The sequence below is a fragment of the Suricata suricatta genome, chromosome 8 (genome assembly GCF_006229205.1).
Source record: "Suricata suricatta isolate VVHF042 chromosome 8, meerkat_22Aug2017_6uvM2_HiC, whole genome shotgun sequence".
Classification (NCBI taxonomy): Eukaryota; Metazoa; Chordata; class Mammalia; order Carnivora; family Herpestidae; genus Suricata; species Suricata suricatta.
The window spans coordinates 85,525,266-85,546,021 of record NC_043707.1 but is presented as its reverse complement, the minus strand read 5'-3'; the positions used below and the strand labels follow the sequence as shown (position 1 = coordinate 85,546,021).

At 35.8% G+C, this 20,756-nt stretch overlaps 1 protein-coding gene and 1 pseudogene across 4 annotated transcripts in view; one reads left to right on the top strand and one right to left on the bottom strand.

Annotated features, from left to right (window-relative positions):
* The window catches only part of SRSF11 (serine and arginine rich splicing factor 11), a 43,601-nt gene that overhangs the window by 6,916 nt on the left and 15,929 nt on the right, over positions 1 to 20,756 (top strand). The window contains exons 1-4 of one of the 4 annotated variants that reach the window (XM_029948240.1): positions 7,798 to 7,816; positions 8,032 to 8,253; positions 15,034 to 15,167; positions 18,925 to 19,034. In XM_029948240.1, the coding sequence (XP_029804100.1) occupies positions 8,054 to 8,253; positions 15,034 to 15,167; positions 18,925 to 19,034 (444 nt within the window). In that variant the 5' untranslated portion in view covers positions 7,798 to 7,816; positions 8,032 to 8,053. The other 3 variants (XM_029948238.1, XM_029948239.1, XM_029948241.1) reach the window with 3 other exon arrangements.
* LOC115300554 lies at positions 12,011 to 12,107 on the bottom strand (annotated as a pseudogene).

Below are 20,756 nucleotides of genomic sequence, written 5' to 3'. Positions count from 1 at the left end.
CTCTCTCTCTCTCTCTCTCTCTCTCTCTCTCTCTCTCTCTGCCCCTCCCCTGTTAGTACTCTTTCTCTATCTCAAAAAAAAAAATTTTTTTAAGTGAGATCTTAAGAAACTCTTCCATATAGATTAGCTTTTCTGATTAATATTGTTCATGTGAATGATGTCTAAAGCATAGTAATAGCCTAAAATATAGTGACAGTGTGAATAAAATGGAACCCAGTTGAGGTAACTTTTCATTTTCCAAATGGAAGATTTTTAATTTGTAGAGTAAGGATAATAATAGAAGTTAATATTTTCTTTTCTAAGCATTTGTATTAGTAGTTTCATCCTCATTGCAACCAGTGAGGTAAACATTACTGTTATCTTTATTTTTCAGATGAGGAATGTGAAGCATAAAGTCATGAGCCAGAGGTCACCATGACCTTCATTGATGGTAGAGTACCTTTAGTTTAACTCTAGGTCTGCATTCCTAATCGCTGCAGCACCTTAAGTGTCATGAGGATTAAAAGGCAGTATAAAAGCATTCCAATGTAGATCCTCTTATTACTGAGTTGAACACACTTTCTTTTTTTCCCAGTTTTATCAGACTTTAGAAATAATTTTCCTTCATGAAAATTAATTTTACACCATAGGAAGAAAAGCACTCAAATGCTACAGATGTCTAATTCCTTGATTAGGGTAAACTATTTAATATTAAAATGCTTAAGACTATTTACTTAGAATAAAGATACATATAACGCTACTGCATTTTTTTTTTAATGATCATGAAGCTGTCCCTCAAATGGCCTTTTCTCAGTTGAAACTCCCAAAGAATCTTTTATAACATAGAGGATAGTATTGAATAGTATCTGGAGTTTCTCCATCCAAATATTTATGTTGACCTTCTTCAATCCAAAAAGCCAAACAAATCTATAGAAACAAATTGTGATTTTCCAAGTAATACATATGCATTATGACTGTGAATACTGTGCATATATATACACATAGGCAACAGCATTTTAATACTCTACTACTTTTTTCCTCTATGTTAATTTTCAAGGTGTTCATTGACCCTGTACTGTCCAGTTGAGAAACAGATATCCCTGCCACTGGTAGACAATATAAATTAATACAAAACTAGTATTTGGAAATAAATCTAAGTAGACTTTTTTTTTGTCCTAATATATGTGTCCATTCATCCATCTATCTGTTGTTCCCATAATGCTAACTCATCCTTTAGCTTCTCCTCTTCATTTACTTAGAGAAGAAGAAAGGGGAACATGAGATTTACAATTTTGATATTAAAATAGATGTTAGTATTTATAGAATTATCTAATTTATAGAATTAGAAATATAATTCTCTAATTGGAAATTGGAAATTCAAATTAAGGGGTGTCTGGCTGGCTCTGTTTGTGGAGCTCACAGCTCTTGGTGTCAGAGTTTTGAGTTTGAGTCTCACGTTGGGTGTAGGTTTTATTTAAAAATATTTTTTAAAAAATTTTTAATGAAATTCAAATTAAGATAGATCTGCAGATAAGTTGTTTTTTTTTTTTAAGTTGAGGATCTGTAAGCAGTTTATTTCCTGGTTTTTCTTATAGCTTTCTATAGCCATAGAGAAAAAAATGCATAGCCAAATACTTTGAAAGTTTATCTCAACCAGATTTCCTTATAAATCTAACAAGTGCCTTCCTGTCTTCATTCAGCAAGCCTTTGCTGAGTGGCTTATGTGAGTGAGGCACTTGTGAAGTTTCTAGCACATAAATGATATTCCCTAAATTTTGTCGAATACTAACTTTGCTCTAGTATATTGTTGGGCATCAGGAAACACAAAGACAAATATATTGCCTTCCCTGTCCTCAAAAAGTGTATTTGCTAGAGAGGAATTTGCTGCTTAACAACTAATTTGAATAAAACTCTGTTGCTTGTGCAGATTTGCAAAATTGTGTCAATTTGAAGGATTTTTCTGTTAGTGTAGACAAAGTTGTCTTAACAGTAACACAGATGACTTGACTTATCCAACTGGAAACATGGTATCCAGTGGGTAAAGTGGTTATACATATCTGGGCCTATTCTATCTTTTAATTGAAGAAATTCCAACTAAAAATATGAGATTTTTTTCGCATTGGAAATATTTTTATCATAGTGTTTTCCTCCCTAGTCTTATTCAGCTATAATTGGCCTACAGCACTATATAAGTGTAAGGTGTACAGCATAATGATTTGATCTATGTATATTGTGAATTATCACAGTAAGTTTAGCTAATATCCATCATCTCATATATAACTTACATATTGTCATAACCACAGTGTTAAGTATATAGTCATTATGTTTTGCACCTCTAGTATTTATTTACCTTATAACTGGAAGTTTGTACCTTTTGACCACTTTCCTCCAATTCCTCCTCTCCCCACCTCTACCTCTAGTAACCACAAATCTGATCTCTTTTTCTATGCATTTGGCAGTGGGGAGGGAGAGGGTTAGATTTCACATATAAGTAAGATCATACAATATTTGTCTTTGTCTGACTTATTTCAGTGACCGTAATGCCCTCAAGTCCCAACCATGTTGTCAAAAATGAAAGGATTTCCTTTTTTTTATGGCTGAATGATAATACAATTGTATGCATATACATGTGTGTGTGTGTGTGTGTATACACACACACATATACATGCCACAACTTCTTTATCCATTCATTTGTCAGTGAACACTTAGTTTTTTTTTTTCTAAGTTTTGGATATTATAAATAATGCTGCAGTGAACATGGGGTTTATATATCTCTTCAACATAGTGTTTTTGTTTCCATCAGATAGTCTCAGAAGTGAGATTGTTGAATTATATGTAGTTCTGTTTTCAATATTTGAGAGACTGTTTTCCTTACTAGCTGTACCAATTTACAGTACTACCAACAGTGCTCAAGGGTTTCCTTTTCTCCACACCCTCCCCTGCATTTGTTGTCTCTTATCTTTTTGATGCAAGCTATTCTGATGAGTGTAAGGTAATATTATAGTTTTGATTTACAATTCCTTAATCGATTATTAGTGACACTGAGCATCACTTCATTTATCTGTTAGACAAATGTTTATTTAGGTCCTTTGCCCATTTTTAAATTGGATTAAATTTCTTTTTTTATTCCCTTTGCTAGAGTTGTAGGAGTTCCTTGTATATTTTGAATACTAAGCCCTAATCAGAAAAATTGATTTGCAAATATTTTTTTCTCATTCTGTACTTCCATTCATTTTGTTGATGGTTTCCTTTGCTATACAGAAGTCTTTTTTTTTTTTTAGCCTGATATAATCCCACTCATTTTGTTCTTGATTTTATTGGTTGTGTTTTTGGTGTCCAAAAAATTATATCCAAGTCCCATGTCAAGGATGCTTTTTCCTGTTGTTGTTGGTTGTGTGTGTGTGTGTGTGTGTGTGTGTGTGTGTGTGTGTGTTTTGGTTTTGGGGAGGTTTTACTGTTGCTGGGGGTGTGGGGGAGTTGGTTTTATTTTTGATTTTTTGCCTAGAAGTCCTATAGTTTCAGGTTTTTGATCCATTTGAGTTAATTTTTGTGAGTGGTGTAAGATAAGAGGTCTGGTTTCATTCTTTTAAACATGAGATCTTATAGAAGCTTTAAATTGGAAAGTACTAAAGCTTGTTCATTATGACTAAGAAAATTGGTATTGTAATTCTGGAGATCTTCATAAAGTATTACTTTCTAATATTATTTAACAGAATATCAACATATTCCTGCCAATATTTTAGCAGTACGGTAGTGGCAGTTCCCCACCTGTAAGTAATAGGATGCTATTATGGGAAGCCTATAAGTTATTTTCTATATTCCAAAAGCCTTTCAGAAATCATACACTATAATTTGCATATATAGGCCAAAAATGGTTATATGATTATATAAGCCATAATATGACTGGTATATAGGCCAAAGTGACAGATTACTTTTTGCTTTGGATTAGAAAAGCAAATTAAACCTTGGTTAGACTGGTAGTATTTATCACTCAAATATAGCTGGAAGCCTTCCCAATCTACTCCCAAAGATCAGCTTGACCCTTCCCTTTACATATTTCACTTCACTTTCCACATGATACTGACAGGATCTCCTTATAAGTCTTTCTGAAATATAAACTGGAAAGCATTCATTCAATAAAGAATGATTTTCCAACTCTTCTCAAAAGCTTCAAATTTACTCTTACCCTCAGGATCTTTGTAAATTGCTATTTCTTGTGTTTGGATTGCTCTTCCCCCAGAAATTTAAATGGCTTGCTTCCTCCTTTTAGTAAATTCTCAGCTCGATAACACTTTCTCCATCTTTTTATCCTGGTTTATTTTCATCACAGCATATTCCTCCCATATATCTTTGTGTTTATTCATTGAAAGTTTGCCATACTAAAGTTATATGTGATCAGGGACATTGCCTATCTTTTCTCTGCTGTATTCCTAGTGTCTAAGAAAATCCCGGAACATAACAGGTACATAATATTTGAAGGAATATACATGTTTTCTTAAACAACTTTTTATGGTATGGAGGTTAAAGTAAATTAAGAGGAGCATGATACCCATCTTCAGATACTATATTATAGTTATGTTTAATCAGGAGCCTAATAAACAAATCTGAAATGATTTAGAACTACAATACATTCAGGGCACCTAGGTGGCTCAGTCAGTTAAGTGTCCGAATTTGGCTCAGGTCATGATCTTGCTGTTTGTGAGTTCGAGCCCCACGTTGGGCTCTGTGCTGACAACTCAGAGCTTAGAGCCTGCTTTGGATTCTGTGTCTCCCTCTCTCTCAAAAATAAATAATCATTAAAAAAAAAAACCTATAGATTGGATATACTTGTTATTTGCTTTCATTTATTTATTTGCCTTTGGTTATTTCTATGGGCAATGTACAACGTTAAATCAAGGTAGTTAACTATTTAATCTATTTGTTAGAACTAGAAAGATTGTCATAAATATGATTCAGGTTCTGATTGAAGTAGATTTTTTTTTAATATTTTTTTAATTTTTTTTAATACAGAGAGAGAAAGAGCATGAGAGGGGGAGGGGCAGAGAGAGAAGGAGACACAGAACTGGAAGCAGGCTCCAGGCTCTGAGCTAGCTGTTAGCACAGAGCCTGATGCAGGGCTCAAACCCACGAACGTGAGATCTGACCTGAGCCAAAGCCAGAGGCTTAACCGACTGGGCCACCCAGGCGCCCCATGATTGAAGTAGATTCTTACAAGTGAAGTGAAATGTCTTCAAATCATACTTTATATATGACAGGGTAGTATCTAACCCCTCTTCTGGCTCTAAATCTAGTGCTTTTTCTACGTACCAGATGACTTGAAAATAAAATGCTTAAAAGTCCTCTTTATTAGGATAAGATTCTTTTTTGACACATTGTTTCTCCATTTGGAAGCACCATCTATTGGGATATTCAATGAGTTACACATAAACTGGCTTCTGATGGTTTAGAAGGTTTTATCTTAACCACAAAACTCTCTTTGGTTCAAATGTATAATTTTAATTACGAAATATGTCAAGTATATGTAGAGTAACATAACAGATTTCTATGGACCCACCAATAAAGAATAAAAAGATGCTAACATTAAAGAAAAAAAACAGGCAGGTATGAACCCTGCCTTTGTGTTTGTCCTTTTATCATAGAACAATGTAACAGGATTGGCACATGGTAGGTACTTTAAATGTTGAATGCTGGCGCCGCTCAAACTGCCCGCAGTTTGAAGAACTGACGACACCGGGATTCGTTGCAGAGACTTTTATTGGTTCTTTTCTTCCTTCTTCTTTTTCCTGCGCAAAGCACCCTCCCTTATATATGTACCGTACAGGCTACGCGGCCGCTCATGATTGGCTGACAGCAACGGGGCTGACCAATTTCATGGCTTTGCATTGGTCGTACACTTATCGCGGTATCTGGCTGGGAGGTGGGTACACCAGAGGCAGGCGGGCCATACTTTGTCATGTGCTTGGGCGGAACGCCAAGGCGCCATCTTGCCTCCGCCTGCCACAGTCGAACTTTTCATCTGACAAAACAACAAATTAGTAACAAGTTTGATATCCTTTATTCCAGGTAAGACAATCCATGGATTGGGGGATTACAGTGCCTCACAAACACTCTTCCCAAAAGATTTCAGGCAAGAGCATGTTCTAGAGAAGATTAGGAGAAGGAACACAGAAATAGGGCATGATTGGCCAGGAGGTTGAGGGATTTTCTTATAAGGCTAGCAGATCCTGTTTTCTAAGTAAGATAAGTTAACTAAAAGCTGAGTTAAAGGTTTGTGATTGGTGTATGTTAGGTTTCTTGATAAGTGTTTTCCTGTAGGTGCAGGATGACCTAGGTTTAGTTTTGTGACTTGGGCCAGGCCATTAGGGCAGCCTCAGTTTTGTGGATTCTGATACAAATTAACATTACAGCAAATTAAGAGTCTGTAATTGGCAGTTGCATGTGTTAGATGCAAAATGAGAAAGTAAATTATCAGAGTTTTTTTATATTCACAAGTACACACTAATGAGCTGCATGCTACTAGTTGTAATTTGTAATTTTACTGAGGCTTACATTTAACCAACTTGTTCTTGTTTTTATGAGAACTAGCAGAAGAGACTTAGTGAATAAACCTAGCTAATCGCCTCTACATCCAGATCTCAATAACTTTGTGTTCTAATCTCTCAAAAATCATTGACTTCATTACTGCATAGACATATTAACAACGAAAATATCCTCTAAGACCTCAGGTTTTAGCTGCAGGTTTTAGCCTCCAAAAATATGCAAGGGCAAGTAAAATATTTAATAATCATCTTAGAGTAATTGGCACTGTCATCAAGGCATATTTATTCATGTGTTTAATACATTTATTGATATTTACTATGAGACGGACATTTCTCTAAATCTTAAACAGACTCAGAAAACTCAAGGCTTTGGGAGGAATAACATGTCAATATAACAAATACGGTATATGTATCCTCTGTTCTTGAGCAGAGAAGAGGAAACCCTAACTCTGCTTGCAAAAGTTGTGGCAGTAATGGAAGAAAGGCCCCACAGCTGATGGCAGTTAGATAAAATCAGGAAAGTCATGAATAATTTGTATAAGGGAGCAGTGAAATGAAAGAATTTGTCAGGTTTGGGGAACTCCACATCTTTGGGTAAAAAGGGGAGAGTAGTGCAGATGAGGTTGAAAAATTAGACCATCTTTTAATTGACAAAGCTTCAAAATTATTTTAACTAAGAATATGCATGTAAATCAAATTTTTCTCTAGAAGTTTCAGATCATATACTTGAATATATTTAGGTACTGTAAAGTGTGCTTTTAAAAGGTCAACTTGTGAAATAAAACTTGCATATTAAGCACGAGAGTAAGTAAAACACTCTAATCTCTTTTCAAGGTTTTAGTGACAACACAAATTGGTTAAAAATTTAATGTTTCCAAAATGTATGTAAAGATTTATAATTGTATAGTGATGGGGAGGAAAATTTTGGTTAACTAGCGTGTAAATTTCCGTAGTAACTGGACAGATCTGTAGATCTGTGTGAAGAAATAAATATCGTGGTTATTTCTAATAATAGTTACTAAGGTGTGCAGTTTTTTGCAGAGGAGTGAATGCTTGTTTTTTTTTTTTAAGTTAATGCCTTCCACTTATTTCTTCAAAAAAAAAAAAAGAAAGAAAGAAAGAAAGTGGGGGGAGTGAAGAGGGAGGACGACCTCCATTAGACCGCGGGGCCTCGCGTTTTTCTGGCGGCGGACGAGGTTTGCTGGGCCTGCGCGGGGCGGAGTCGACGGTGACGCGCCCTTGCGCCGCAAGGCATTGTGGGGAGCTCGGGCCCGCGAGTGAGGTGGTTGGAAAGCGAGGTGGGGGCGGCCGTTTCTTTTCTCGCGGTCTCGACCTCGCGCGCTCTCGCCTTCTTCCCCCTCCCCAAAGCCCCCGACGAGCGGCGGGGTGGAGGAACGGCAGCGGTGGCAGCGGCGGCTGTAACATCGGATACACTTCTGTCTCCTCTCCGGCGAACCGGTTCCTCTTCCCCCTCCCTCTCACTGTTTGTTGTGTGTTTGATGTGTTAAAGCAGGAGCGAGAACGCGAGCAGCGCCATGAGCAACACTACCGTCGTCCCCAGTACTGCGGGCCCGGGCCCCAGCGGCGGGCCCGGTGGCGGCGGCGGTGGCGGCGGAGGCGGCGGCACCGAGGTAATCCAGGTGACTAATGTCTCCCCGAGCGCTAGCTCTGAGCAGATGCGGACCCTCTTCGGTTTCCTAGGCAAGATCGACGAACTGCGCCTCTTCCCGCCAGAGTGAGTATCGTCCACCATCACCGTTTCTACTAACTCCTCCCCGTTCGGGGCCTAACTACACCATTTCCTAGGCCCTCGCCGACGCTTCCCGGGACCAGGTTGCTTCCGTTGAGGCAGGCCGTTGGATTTGCTTGTGAAAGAAGCTGCATATTAGGCTTAATGCAAAGAAGCGGGGCCAGTGTTTGGGAGATTAAAGAGACACAGCCTTTTAAAATCTGAGGATTTGGGGGTTTCCTTAAATTGTGCCAACGTGGTTGTTTTTTTGAGCACTTAGAGGAAGGGAAACCGCACTTTATGGAATTTGTATACTGTTTAATCACTTTTTTAAAAATCAGGTATTTGAGTTCTTTGAAAAGTAACAAACTTAATCATTCCTATGTTAATTTCATAATGAAGTTTGTTGTCAGTTCACTTAAGTGTTAGTTTGCCCTTAACTGATTCTGGCGCAGTGACTATAATTCAGAGTTAATATTTCTTGACAATTCAGCGAGCCTGAATCCTTAATTTTTATAATGACAAAAATGGGTTATAGCCAAAATGTCAGGTTTTCTTCTGTTTAAAAAACATTCACGTTTATGTTTCACAATTGTTCTTGACAGTAATTTAATAGAATGTTAAGTTTTTGAAATCAGAGTGTATGGGTTTTTGTTTTTATTCTGTTGTCTCTTATTGCAAAAATGTTAAATGAGTAGATTAATTGCAAAGAAAAATAAAGCTATGAAGTAAGATATGTGATAAATGTTAGAACCAACATTTGAAATAAAACGGTGTGCTCCTAGTGAATCACAGAGTGAAAATTCAAACGTTACTGTCAAGTAAACACTGGGTACCCGCTGTACATTGAGATTTTTATGTCATTTAAGTACTAAACAGGAAATTGGAATCCTCAAGGGATCCACTCCTGCGGCTGTAATAAATCATTAATCTAAGTACATTTTATTCTAAAATGGAGGTTGCTTATACTGTGGTATTATTTTGCATATTTCATCACTTTCTGCTTAAAATATTTTCAGATGATTTCTTAGTGTTTTAGATTGGTGTGTTGCTTTTAATTTTTCAGGGAATAAGCATGCAGAGAGAGGTTTCAGAGTTCTTGATTTTCACAAAGTGTAGAATTCTGGGAACAAACATCCTGTTATTTTGAATGGAGACTTGACCACCTTTGGGAATGGAGGCAAATAGCTTTTATAATATAAGCATACAAAACTATTTTATTCTATTTTCTCACAACATACCATTTATTAAGTTGTTAGTGAAATTAATAAACAGTAAAAAGGCAGAAAATGAGAGTAACAGATGTGATTATTGTAATCATGTTGTTACTGGAAGTATTTGACATACTGGATTCACTATGAAATAATTCTTTCCAATCTGGCAAGTTACTAAGAATATTGATACAGTTGTTGACTTTAAAACGTTTTGTTGGTTTTGAAAATGCTCTTTTTATGATGCATTTAACAGATGACAGAAGTATAGGCTGTATACTGGTTCCTCTTTTACCTAATGAATGATCAGCATCTTAGAATCATGGACCAGAGCCTGACTTTTCTGCTTTGTTGTCAAAGGAGTAGTTCCATCAGAAACAGGATAACTGATGTGCATCAGATAACATGATCTGGCGTGCTGTGCATTGAGAAAACTCCTTTACCTGTATCAGGAAGAGCAGATAAATATTGACCCATTTTTGCTCTTTGATTCCTTCATATATATTCCTACATAGTTTTCTCATCTAAAACTGTGTAAGGTTACCATACAGTAGATGCCAGTGTTACCTTAGTGGCCTTTGTGATTTGCCTACCTACGTTGTTTTTATGTAAGTCGATTGCTAATCTGACCTGCATAATTTGGAAATACTTTATTGACCATTTCTGTAAGCTTACTACAATTTTCAGCAGTAATTTGCCAGGGAAAGTGTGCTGTGGAGTCTGACATAGAACTCCAGAAAGGTTCATCCTTACAAAACATTCAAAAAATATACTTTTTTACTTAGAGAATAATACTGACTGGTTCAGAATATATAAAACCTAAAACTACTGTAAACACACTTGCCACTTGATTTTTTTTTTAATGAGGTATATGTATTTTCTATTTTCCTCAAAAAGCATTCATATTCACCTGGAACTCTTCACGTAGATGGATTCCTATGACATGCTTCTGTTACTCAAATGTCACGTAGAGAAACCTACCCTGATTGCCCTGTATAAAAATAAAACACTCCTGCTCTCTGCCTTCTCTGTTCAACTTAACTGCTTTGTTTTCTCTAAAGCACTAATTACCAACTGACGGGTTAGGTTAGCTGTCTCCCTCTTTTAGAATAAGTGGCCTCTTGGGCCACCAACATCACCTAGGGAGCATTTTTTAAAGTATGTATGTGACGGCCCTAACCCACCACTACTGAAGCACTGGTTTATAAATGCCTACTGGCCCGGGCTGGGGGGAGGTCTGGGACCTGGGATTCTGCCAGACATTTCACTGACAATCTCCTCAAGAAGGTTTCTCCCTTTGGGTCATGATTGAGTCTTCCTCTTGGTTCTTTTAAGAAAATCACTGGCCTATAATTTTACCCAGTGATACTGTTTCATAAAAAATAATATTTGAACCCTCTCTTTGGTATGATGGCCAAATAGCTATTTGAAAACCTCGGTCAGTGTTCCTCTAATTCTCTTTTAAGGGAAAACCGTTCGTTTCATTCTAGTTCTTCAAATGCATGTTGGAGGGGCACCTGGATGACTCGGTCTGTTAAGCGTCTGACTTAGGCTCAGTACATGATGTCACAGTTCATGGGTTTGAGCTCTGCATCAGGCTCTGTGCTGACAGCTCGGAGTCTGGGTCCTGCGTCAGATTCTCCCTCTCCCTCCCTCTCCCTCCCTCCCTCCCTCCCTCTCTCCCTCCCTCTCTCCCTCTCTCTCTCTCTCCCTCTCCCTCTCCCTCTCCCTCTCCCTCTCCCTCTCCCTCCCTCTCTCCCCCTCCTCCACTTGTTTTCTGTCTCTCAAATATAAAATATATGTTAAAAAAAATTTTTTTAACGCAAATACTCTGAAATAGGCAAGGATATATTTCAGGAAGTATTAACCTTTAAAAAATAAAATGCATGTTGGAAATTCAACATTGTTTGAGTATCTAGTATATGCTAGATGCTTTCCTATTTTATCATACCCAGTTTTACAAAGAGTGAACTGAAATTCACAGTTTGTTTTCCACTCCCAAACCACTTTACCAGTGTTAGAACTAGTATTTCAAACCCAGTATTGTGAATCTCCCTTACTGGTTTGCTTGATAAGGATTTCCTTTATTTAGCCAAGCAACCTATGAGTGGAATCATTCTTTTACAGGTAGTAGGTATTCTTTAAATGTTTGGTTTCAGTATATTTCAGAATGCAGACTATAACCAGAGGGTTTATTGGGTAATCCCAGGGAAGCATGTGTCAAAACTATCCATTAACTTGAAAGTTCACATCAGTAACTTGTATAATCAAAAAAAGGTTATTTCCCAAAAGACTTTATTATCAAGTGAAGGCATAGCCAAGTAGACCTAGATCCATAACTATAGCATACTCTGGTATAGTATATATTTAATATTTCAAATCGCTGAAAGTTAATTCACTATTCACAAACTCACATCGAACTCATTTGCTTATCCCAACTGGAAAACAAAAATAAAATTACAGTTTTCTTTCACAGCAAAAAAAATCATAATCCATTAAATTTCTGAGGAAAAGTAACAAACATTCTAATAAAAACTATGTTAGAAAAAATTAAAAGTATGCTACATGTCATGAATCAGGGTGTTATTGGGCAGGGGCTATTCTAATCTGTCATTCCAGTTTTAGTATATGTGCTCTGGTAGTGAGCACCAAAAATAGGTATATCAGTGATAATAATTATAACAGTATGGTTTGGTAACATGATCTTTAAAAACTTTTTGTTGTTGAATGTAACACTTTACTGTATTTCTTTATAAGTGAAAAAGAATACAAAGAGAGGGCATATTAGGTCAACATTTTCAGGTGAATGTTACTGTTGTCACAGACCTGCTGTTTTGGGGCCTAGGAGATGCCTCTTTATGATTGTAAGCTCGAAATTGTCCATGCAGAAATGGCTAACAGTATTAAGGTGGAAGTTGAGAGAGTATTATCAGTGGCCTAAACCAGAAGTTCTCATACTTCTTTTGGCATGTATATTAACAGTGGTTCTTAGGAATCAAAGCCCTCCTACAAAAGGGATTCTCTGATTCATTGGGCTTGATGGAAAACAGAAATCTGAATTTTCTATGTGCATCCCTAAAGATTGGGAAACAGCCCTTAGAGGATGCTTTAAAAAAACATTGAAAAAATACTACCACTGTATACCTAAAGGCAAAAGCATCATACCAGGCTCAGTTTTTCCTGTCTTGCTTCTCAGTTCTTTTCAATAGCTGCTTCATCTATATTATTCTATAAATAAATTATTCATCTGTTTAAAACTATTACATTTTTAGAAGTGGTACTTGCACAGAATTCTAAGGTATGAAAATTACTTTCAGGCATCAGTCTGAAACTAACATGCTATCTTAGTAGTATGTGTCTTTTATTAATAAATTCTAAAAGGACATAGAAAAGTGTAATCGTGGGTGCAAATAGTAATGGTTTTAAGCAAGATCTTTTGAAGTGGGGAGGGGTGAGTTATGTCTCCTCTGAGTTGTCTTCCTATAACTCTCTTTCCCATAGTATTTAATTATTCATGTTTTTAGCTTCCCACCACTTACAGGTTTGATATAGCTGTAAGCAGTAGCTGTAATACTGCAAAGACATGAATGGGTAGAAAAAATATGAATCATTTTAATTGCCAAAGTAATGGAAATACACTGTGAACATGTAGGCAGTATATCCTAATTTTCTTATAAAAAGAACTGTTCATTGGGTTGATATTTTTTAACAGCTTATTATATAGTCTTTTTCTTCTTTTAGTCAGATGACAGTATCAGAGAAATAGTAGAGATCACTTTTTAAGAAATGTAAATGCCTGTTACTTCCCAAACCATCGTGGTAGGTGTTAATGATGAAATTGATAGCATAATTTGAAAAACTTTTTAAATTTTGTGCTGAAAGGGTGGATATGGTAGAAATACAAAATGATACACTTTCTAAAAGGTGCCATTTCTAAAATGGTTGAAATGGCTTTCTTTCCACTACTGTGGGTGCAACATTGTTACATTATAGACCAGTAGTGCTTGACATTAAACACTGTATCCTTTCAAAAATATTTGGCATTAAGCTTCTGTAATAAGATGGCTTAATTTCCCTTTGGATATACCTTAATATCAACTGTGCTTTGAACCTAAATTTGGTTATGTGCTTAGTATACGGGCAGTGCCTTTCAGGAAACATTAAAAGTTCTAATGGGTTTGAGTTCTTGAGCTATATAGCTTCATGTTAATACTTAAATTATGAGGAAATTTTTCTTGGCAACAACAAATGCTTACCTTTGATATACCTAGTGTAGCCAAATCTGATATAACTACATTTTTATGTACACATGAAAATCTGATTTATTAGAAAAGTTAGCAACAAGCCCCATTCTAGTAGCGTTCCCATATATTTTGGGATTTACTTTTCATTATTGAATATTAAGATGCAGTTGTCTTGTTATAATAAAGCACTCGTGCTTTACACTGGGAGCCTGTTAAAATCATCACAGAGAATTAAAGGAGGAGACATTCAGTATTTCATCAAAGATCTTGATTTAATTCGTGTAGAGTGGAGAATCTGGGTTTTTAAGCCTTTCTGTTTAGTGTTGTTTTACCCCCGGTGGCGATTACTGCTGTTTTAGGGTCTTGGTTCTCAAATAACTTTTGGTGTCGGGTTAGAAACAGAAATCCTGCTCAGTACCTAATCTGACATAGGTTGTACCTCACCACTTCTTTCACCTAAAAAAGCAGTTTACTGAGGGAATTTTTGTGTAATACTACATGTTGGAGTACTATATTCCCAAGTGTACACACTTTTTTTGTTTCTCTCTGAAGGTGATCTGAGCAAGACCGTCTTAATTATTTATAATGCTTAGGAGTTGTAGGGGAAAGAGGATGTAAGCAGGTCAAGAAAACTCATTAACTGTCAAAAAGACAATTAAGAGAATATTTCTCAGAGGGGCTCCTGAGTGGTTCACTCAGTTGGGCATTCAACTTCTGACCTCTGAGATCAGGTCAGATCTCGTGGTCCGTGGATTCCAGCACCTTATCAGGCTCTGTGCTGACTGCTCAGAGCGTGGAGCCGCCTTCAGATTCTGTGTCTCTCTGCCTCTTCCCTGCTCATGCTCTGTCTCCCAAAAATAAATTAATATTTTAAAAAAATTTTTAAAGAATATTTCTTGGAATATTTTGTCCCTGAAGTGGAAATTTTTTGTGTTTTTTACTTTGAAAAACTATTGGTAATGAAAACTTTTCTAAACCAAAAGTAATTTATTTTTACCTGTAATTAAAAAGTAGGTGGAATGGTATTATATAAGAAATGTTGACAATTTTTTGGTCTGTTCAGACTCTTGTGATTATAGTTACAAACTTTTTAACTTGATACACTGTAAATTTAAACAGTGATTGTTTTCCTGCAGTTAAAGTGCTAGGAGCTCAGTGGGCAGTACCTTATTTGAAACATCATTTTATTTTGAAGTGGTTAAATAAAGTAATACATACCATGGTATGTATTTTTATCTACCTATTTTACTTTTGGAATGTTTGTGAATCATACATTTGTGTTTTAGCTGATATTCTTTTTCTCTTTTTTATGTTATTTGTCTATGTTTTAGTGATTCACCTTTGCCAGTCTCATCCCGTGTCTGCTTTGTTAAGTTCCATGATCCGGACTCAGCAGTTGTGGCACAGCATCTGACAAACACTGTATTCGTTGACAGAGCTTTGATAGTCGTACCATATGCAGAAGGTTTGTGCTTTGTTTAACTACCTATGAGGGCATCCTATGACGACCATCTACCTCAGTATAGTTTTAGAGTGAGCGTTAGTAGCATGTTAGAAATTTAAGCTATTAACATTTTGAAACCCTTGTTATACTGTAGTCCATGTTTTTACTTGGAGATTTTTTTTTTTAATTCTAAAAATTAGAAATCAGACCTGTTTTTGTAAGATACTTTTTGCATTCATTTAAAGCATTTTAAGTTCATTAAAGCCATATCCCTGTTGTAATTTCTTAAGATACATATACTTAGTTAATGTTGAGTTTTATGAAAGAGTCCTGAAGGTGAATGGTTTACTCCATGCACATTTACATAGAAACCTTCAAATGCATGATGTTACTTTTGTTTTGAATAAATGACTAGGTTAGTTTTATTTATGTAGTGCTTCTTCTCACAGATAACTTTAAAAAAAAAAAATCCCACATTGAATTCCAGTATACCAAGGGTTGCAATGATTTTGGATTTTATGAAAGCTCAAGATTTCCTATAGCTTAGGTGCCAGATGGGCACTGGGTGAATTGTTTTTATGCCAGATTTTCTTGTTCATTCTTGCTATATTTTATAGATATCTCTAAATAATAAATTCTTCTCTCTGTTATTTGTGTGTGTGATTTTTGTAGTGGAGAAGGCAAATGCAAAACTCTTCCAGATGACTGAAAAACAGTGGGTCCTCTGCAGCTACAGGGGATTCTAGACATTAACTAAAGGCCAGCAAGCACTCAAGTCCCCCAAGTGTTTTCCTGGTGTAACCATTTGTTAATAACTACATTTTCTCTCTTTTTACATTTTAGGCTGTTAACGTAACTTGACAGAAAAATAATGAGCAGGGTTTTTGGATCTAAAAAAGCCACTGTGACAAGACAGCACTATTTTTATTCCATTTTGTAAAATTTTCTGAGAAATTTTATAATTAGTTTGTTCCCAATGTACTGCTACTTTATTTGCTTTTGGTTACTATAAATTTTGATCAAAGAAATCACTGAAATATGATAAAATTACTGGATTTTAGGCTAATAATTTAACATATATACTGACCAGAATTTAAATGCTTTCCCCTTAATGAGCTGGTCAGTGGAAGCAGAATCTTGATATTGTTAATTTTAGATGCTATCTTAGATCTTTGAATACCAATGTGAACATTTACGCCATACCTTGTAAAAGTTGTGAAATGTCTAGTCCTTGAAACTTAGAAGAATTGCCTTTGTGGTTTTCTGAAGAAATTAAATTGCATTCGTAGATGGATTAAGGCATGTTATATAATAATAGTACATCTGTCTCCATGATATTAAAGTGTGTGAACCCTATTTTAAGGTTTTAAATTATGTGCTGATAAACGTTTGAGTTTAGTGTGTTTTGATTAAGCAATTTCTTTTTATATCAGTGTGCCTGTTGTAGGGTAAGACTTAACACCAAGAGAAAATTTACAGCATTCAAATTTAGGAAAAGTAAAATACAGTTATTGAAACAAGATTCAAATCATGTGAGTAATGTGCAAAACTATAGTTAGGCTTTAAATTTAAAGAATTTTTATTGTCTAAGTATCATAGTCTCCAAGTCCTAAACATAATACAGTATATCATATAACTGGCTTTCATAAATATTTTTAGGCCATAGTAAACTTTCCAGTGTTTGTTTTGAAAATGAAATGTTTAGGAGTGTATGTAGAATTACAGAAATACATAGTTCCAGAATCTATTTTTGGTGTATTTAATTATTGGTATGGTATGCTGTATTAATGTTGCCACCGTTAAATAACTGATGTGCTGAATCCCTTTGTCACCATTCACCCTAGTTTTAGCTCTTACACTTTGCTGTTGGCTCTTGGTCAGTGTTTTAAAACAATAGACACAAAGTCTACGGTAAGGAATAGTCTTAATTGGTAAAAACCGAGATAGCTGGATATGGAAGGAACTCTTAGTAGAAATGGATTTGGGGGTTATTTTAGGTTCCTTGGTTAATGTTTGTTTCTTTTGTCTGTTTCTTTTTCTTTCATTTCTACACATTCATGCAGTATTTCATGGTTCTATCAAAGCAGCAGTAAAAAAAATACTCTTGACGCATGAAAATTAACTGGTGAGGGGCCTCATTGCTATTTTTAAATTGTAGTTTTATTTTTAAATAGTCTTTTTTAAATCAGAGGATCAGATGCATGACTTTTTTTTAATGGATGCAGATCTTCTATCAGGTGTCTCACAATAAATTCAAGAGGATGTTAGTTTGCCAGAAATATGTTGCAAATGCACTAATTTGAGTAAGATGTTGATACTTAGTATTATCCTCTTGAGACATAATTTTGCATGCAAAATTATCCCATAATCTTTGTAGGTTTGTTAATATTGATGCATTAATGCCCTATATCTAAATGATCTTCTCCCCCCACCCCTCCATAACTCTTGGTATCTAAATTGATGACAGCTCTGACACAAGCAAGATAACAGTGCTGTGTAGTATACATTTGTTTATATTATCGGCACTTCTCAGTATAGGTGGAAGGAACCATTACCTTTATTTAACAGTGGTTTTTCTTTTTTGTTGTTGTGTTTTACAGTTCTTTTCCCTGGTTCAGCCTGAACTATATACCAGGCCCTGCTGAAAATACCACCCAACAGTTTTCTTCTGCAGCTTATCCAGTTTCTCTTAAGTGCCCTGTACATATTGTATGTTTTATGATGAGATGCAGTTTCTTAATATGTATTACAGAAATACTACTGGTATTTGCAAATATGTAGTTTAATTGTATTATTGAACTCTCATTTTGGGGGCTTGGGCACATTAACAGATTAATCCATCTGTATAGGGCTTTTGCTGTTGGATAGAATTTAAATTGTCTACATAAATATTTGTCTTAGGACCCTTAGATTTTATCTGAATACACAGATTAGGCTTTAAAAACAGACATACATGTTGGTTTTGGCTTTAGGAGTTTGGCTAAGTTAGCTTTTGAACTGACACTTATGTAGCAGCATTTTTGGTATGGTTAGCATGGCACATGTTGGAACATAAAGCATTTTACTATACAGGTAAGGAATGTGCCATGTTGTTTTACCTATTCTCTCTCTCTCTTACTCACTTTCACACACACATCCTGTGTGTATTCAGAGACCTTCAGAAACATTCATATTCATTTTCATGAGTCAGCAAAAGCCCTACGCTTGATTCCAACAGAATATTTCCTTTACATACTTTTCTTCTCTTAATTTTTACAAAATTTGTATGGTAGGTGTAAAAGAAAATCATAGTAACTGTACCATATTATTAACCCCTAAATCAAACTTTTTTTGTCTTGTGTATCTTGATTTTTCTGTGTGCTTTATAGTGAAGCAGCCGACACGAGTCGTTGTTCATAAAACAGCTTTTGAAAGTTGAGAGCACACCCCTGGAGAACCGACTGTGCTTGCTTACGTTTGGTTCATGACTTAAAAATCGAGTACAGGTGATGAAATCTTGGCAGTGTTAACAAAAAAGTAGTGTGTATTGTGCTATTTTTTTTTACTCTAGAAACTTAACCATTTGTAGAGAAAAAGGAAACAGATTTTCACACATTGAAGTTTCATTCTGACATAAAATTAATGATAAATAATCATAGAAGTCAAGCTTTATATTTTAGCGAACATAAGTACTTTCAACAAACTCAGGTGGTGTATCAGGGAGACATTTTCTGGGTGTTTTTGTGTGTTTTCTGTCTTGCAAAAGAGTGTGTTCTAATGCGAGGATGTTTCTCTGCAGGAGTTATTCCTGATGAGACTAAGGCTTTGTCTCTGTTGGCACCAGCTAATGCAGTGGCAGGTCTTCTGCCTGGTGGTGGACTCCTGCCTACCCCTAACCCACTTACCCAGGTACTGGTTCCAGTGAATTCTTAAAAGATAGAAAGGAACACAGAATTGTGCATAAACCTAAATGTATTTGAGCTTTTTAAGTGCTGTTAGGATTATAGTTCACAAAGAGACACCACTTGTGCGCAGTAGTGTAAAGTCTATATATAATCATGGGTACGAGGGAGAACACCTTGGAAATTTATGTTTTAAGAACATTCTGAAAACCATTTATCTGTTATGTTTGGTTTTACCACTAACTCTCAAAATAAGGAACAATGTGGGGAGAAGAAAAAGCCTCATGAGGCAAGAGACCAGTTGAACATGCTGTTAAAAATAGTGTGTTAATTTAGACCCAGAAAGAAAGGTGAAATTAAGACAATTTTTTTCTTACTCAGTGCCCTTTTGATCTTTTGCTCTTATCTTGGGGTTTGAATTAAGTACATGGCTTGAAATAAAGAAGAATTCTTGATGGAGATTTTTAACATGGGGAAGATGAAATAAAGTTGGAGAAAATTTTTGGTGGGTAATGTTTCTCACCCTGATCGAATACAATAAAAAGTATGTCATTTTAGAACTAAAAACACTTCAAATTGCAGGTGTTCTTCCTGAGAGATTGTAACTGGTCGGTGAGTGGTTTCACGGGTAATAGTGAACAGGGAGCCTCAACTAGAATTTTAAAAATTTTTAACAGCATTTTTCCAGTTATTTTACCTAAGTAGTTAACTATTAAGTGACTGGTACAGTCCCAGAAAAGAATGAGCTCAGGAATTCCCATCTTTTTGAGTATGACTTTGTCACTTAACAATTTTTACTTAAAAAAATGAGGATCTGGTTAATTGTAGGTAGATACCTTCGATGTGTAAAATTATGTAATAACTAAGGTATTCATTTTTAGAGTAGTAGTAGCTGTATTTTAATTTTTCTCTGTAAACAGTTAAAGTACAGAAAGATTGGTACTTTTTATTTACTAAATATTACTAGAAGCTGGGAGAACTTTGTTCTTAACAGAGAAAGACATACTGCTTACAATGCTATAGGACTTTGCGTGGTTTGCATCTATTGTTGATTAGAATTCTCTCAGGTAAGAGACAAACCACACCATAATTTGAATAGGAAAAGTTTAATATAAAGAGTTACTAGTAACAGGTTACTTAATGCAACTCCAATGAATACAGTAATCACTGGTATAGGAAGCAGCTATTACTTGGCACAAGAATATATCACATTTTTTTTTAATATTCTTCTAACTTCTGGTTGTAGGGATAAATGTTCTGTAATAAGTGAGGCCACTGTATATTGCAGGGGTAGGCAAACTACAGCCCTTGGGCCAGACCCCCCCCCCTTTTGTTAATCTTTATTGGAACACAACCAAGCCCATTTGTTTTTAGTATTATCATTGACTGTTTTGAATCTACCATGGCATAGCTGAGTAGTTGCAACAGAGTCCATATAGCTACAGACTTAAATTAGTCATTACAAGTTCCTTTAAAGGGGAGGAAAAATGACCTCCTTGTATAAGTTACAAAAATTAAATTTTAAATATATTTTTTAATATTTTATTTATTTTTAATACAGAGAGAGACAGAGCATGAGAGGGGGAGGGGCAGAGAGAGTAGGAGACACAGAACTGGAAGCAGGCTCCAGGCTCTGAGCTAGCTGTCAGCACAGAGCCTGACGCGGGGCTCGAACCCACGAACGTGAGATCTGACCTGAGCCGAAGCCGGAGGCTTAACCGACTGAGCC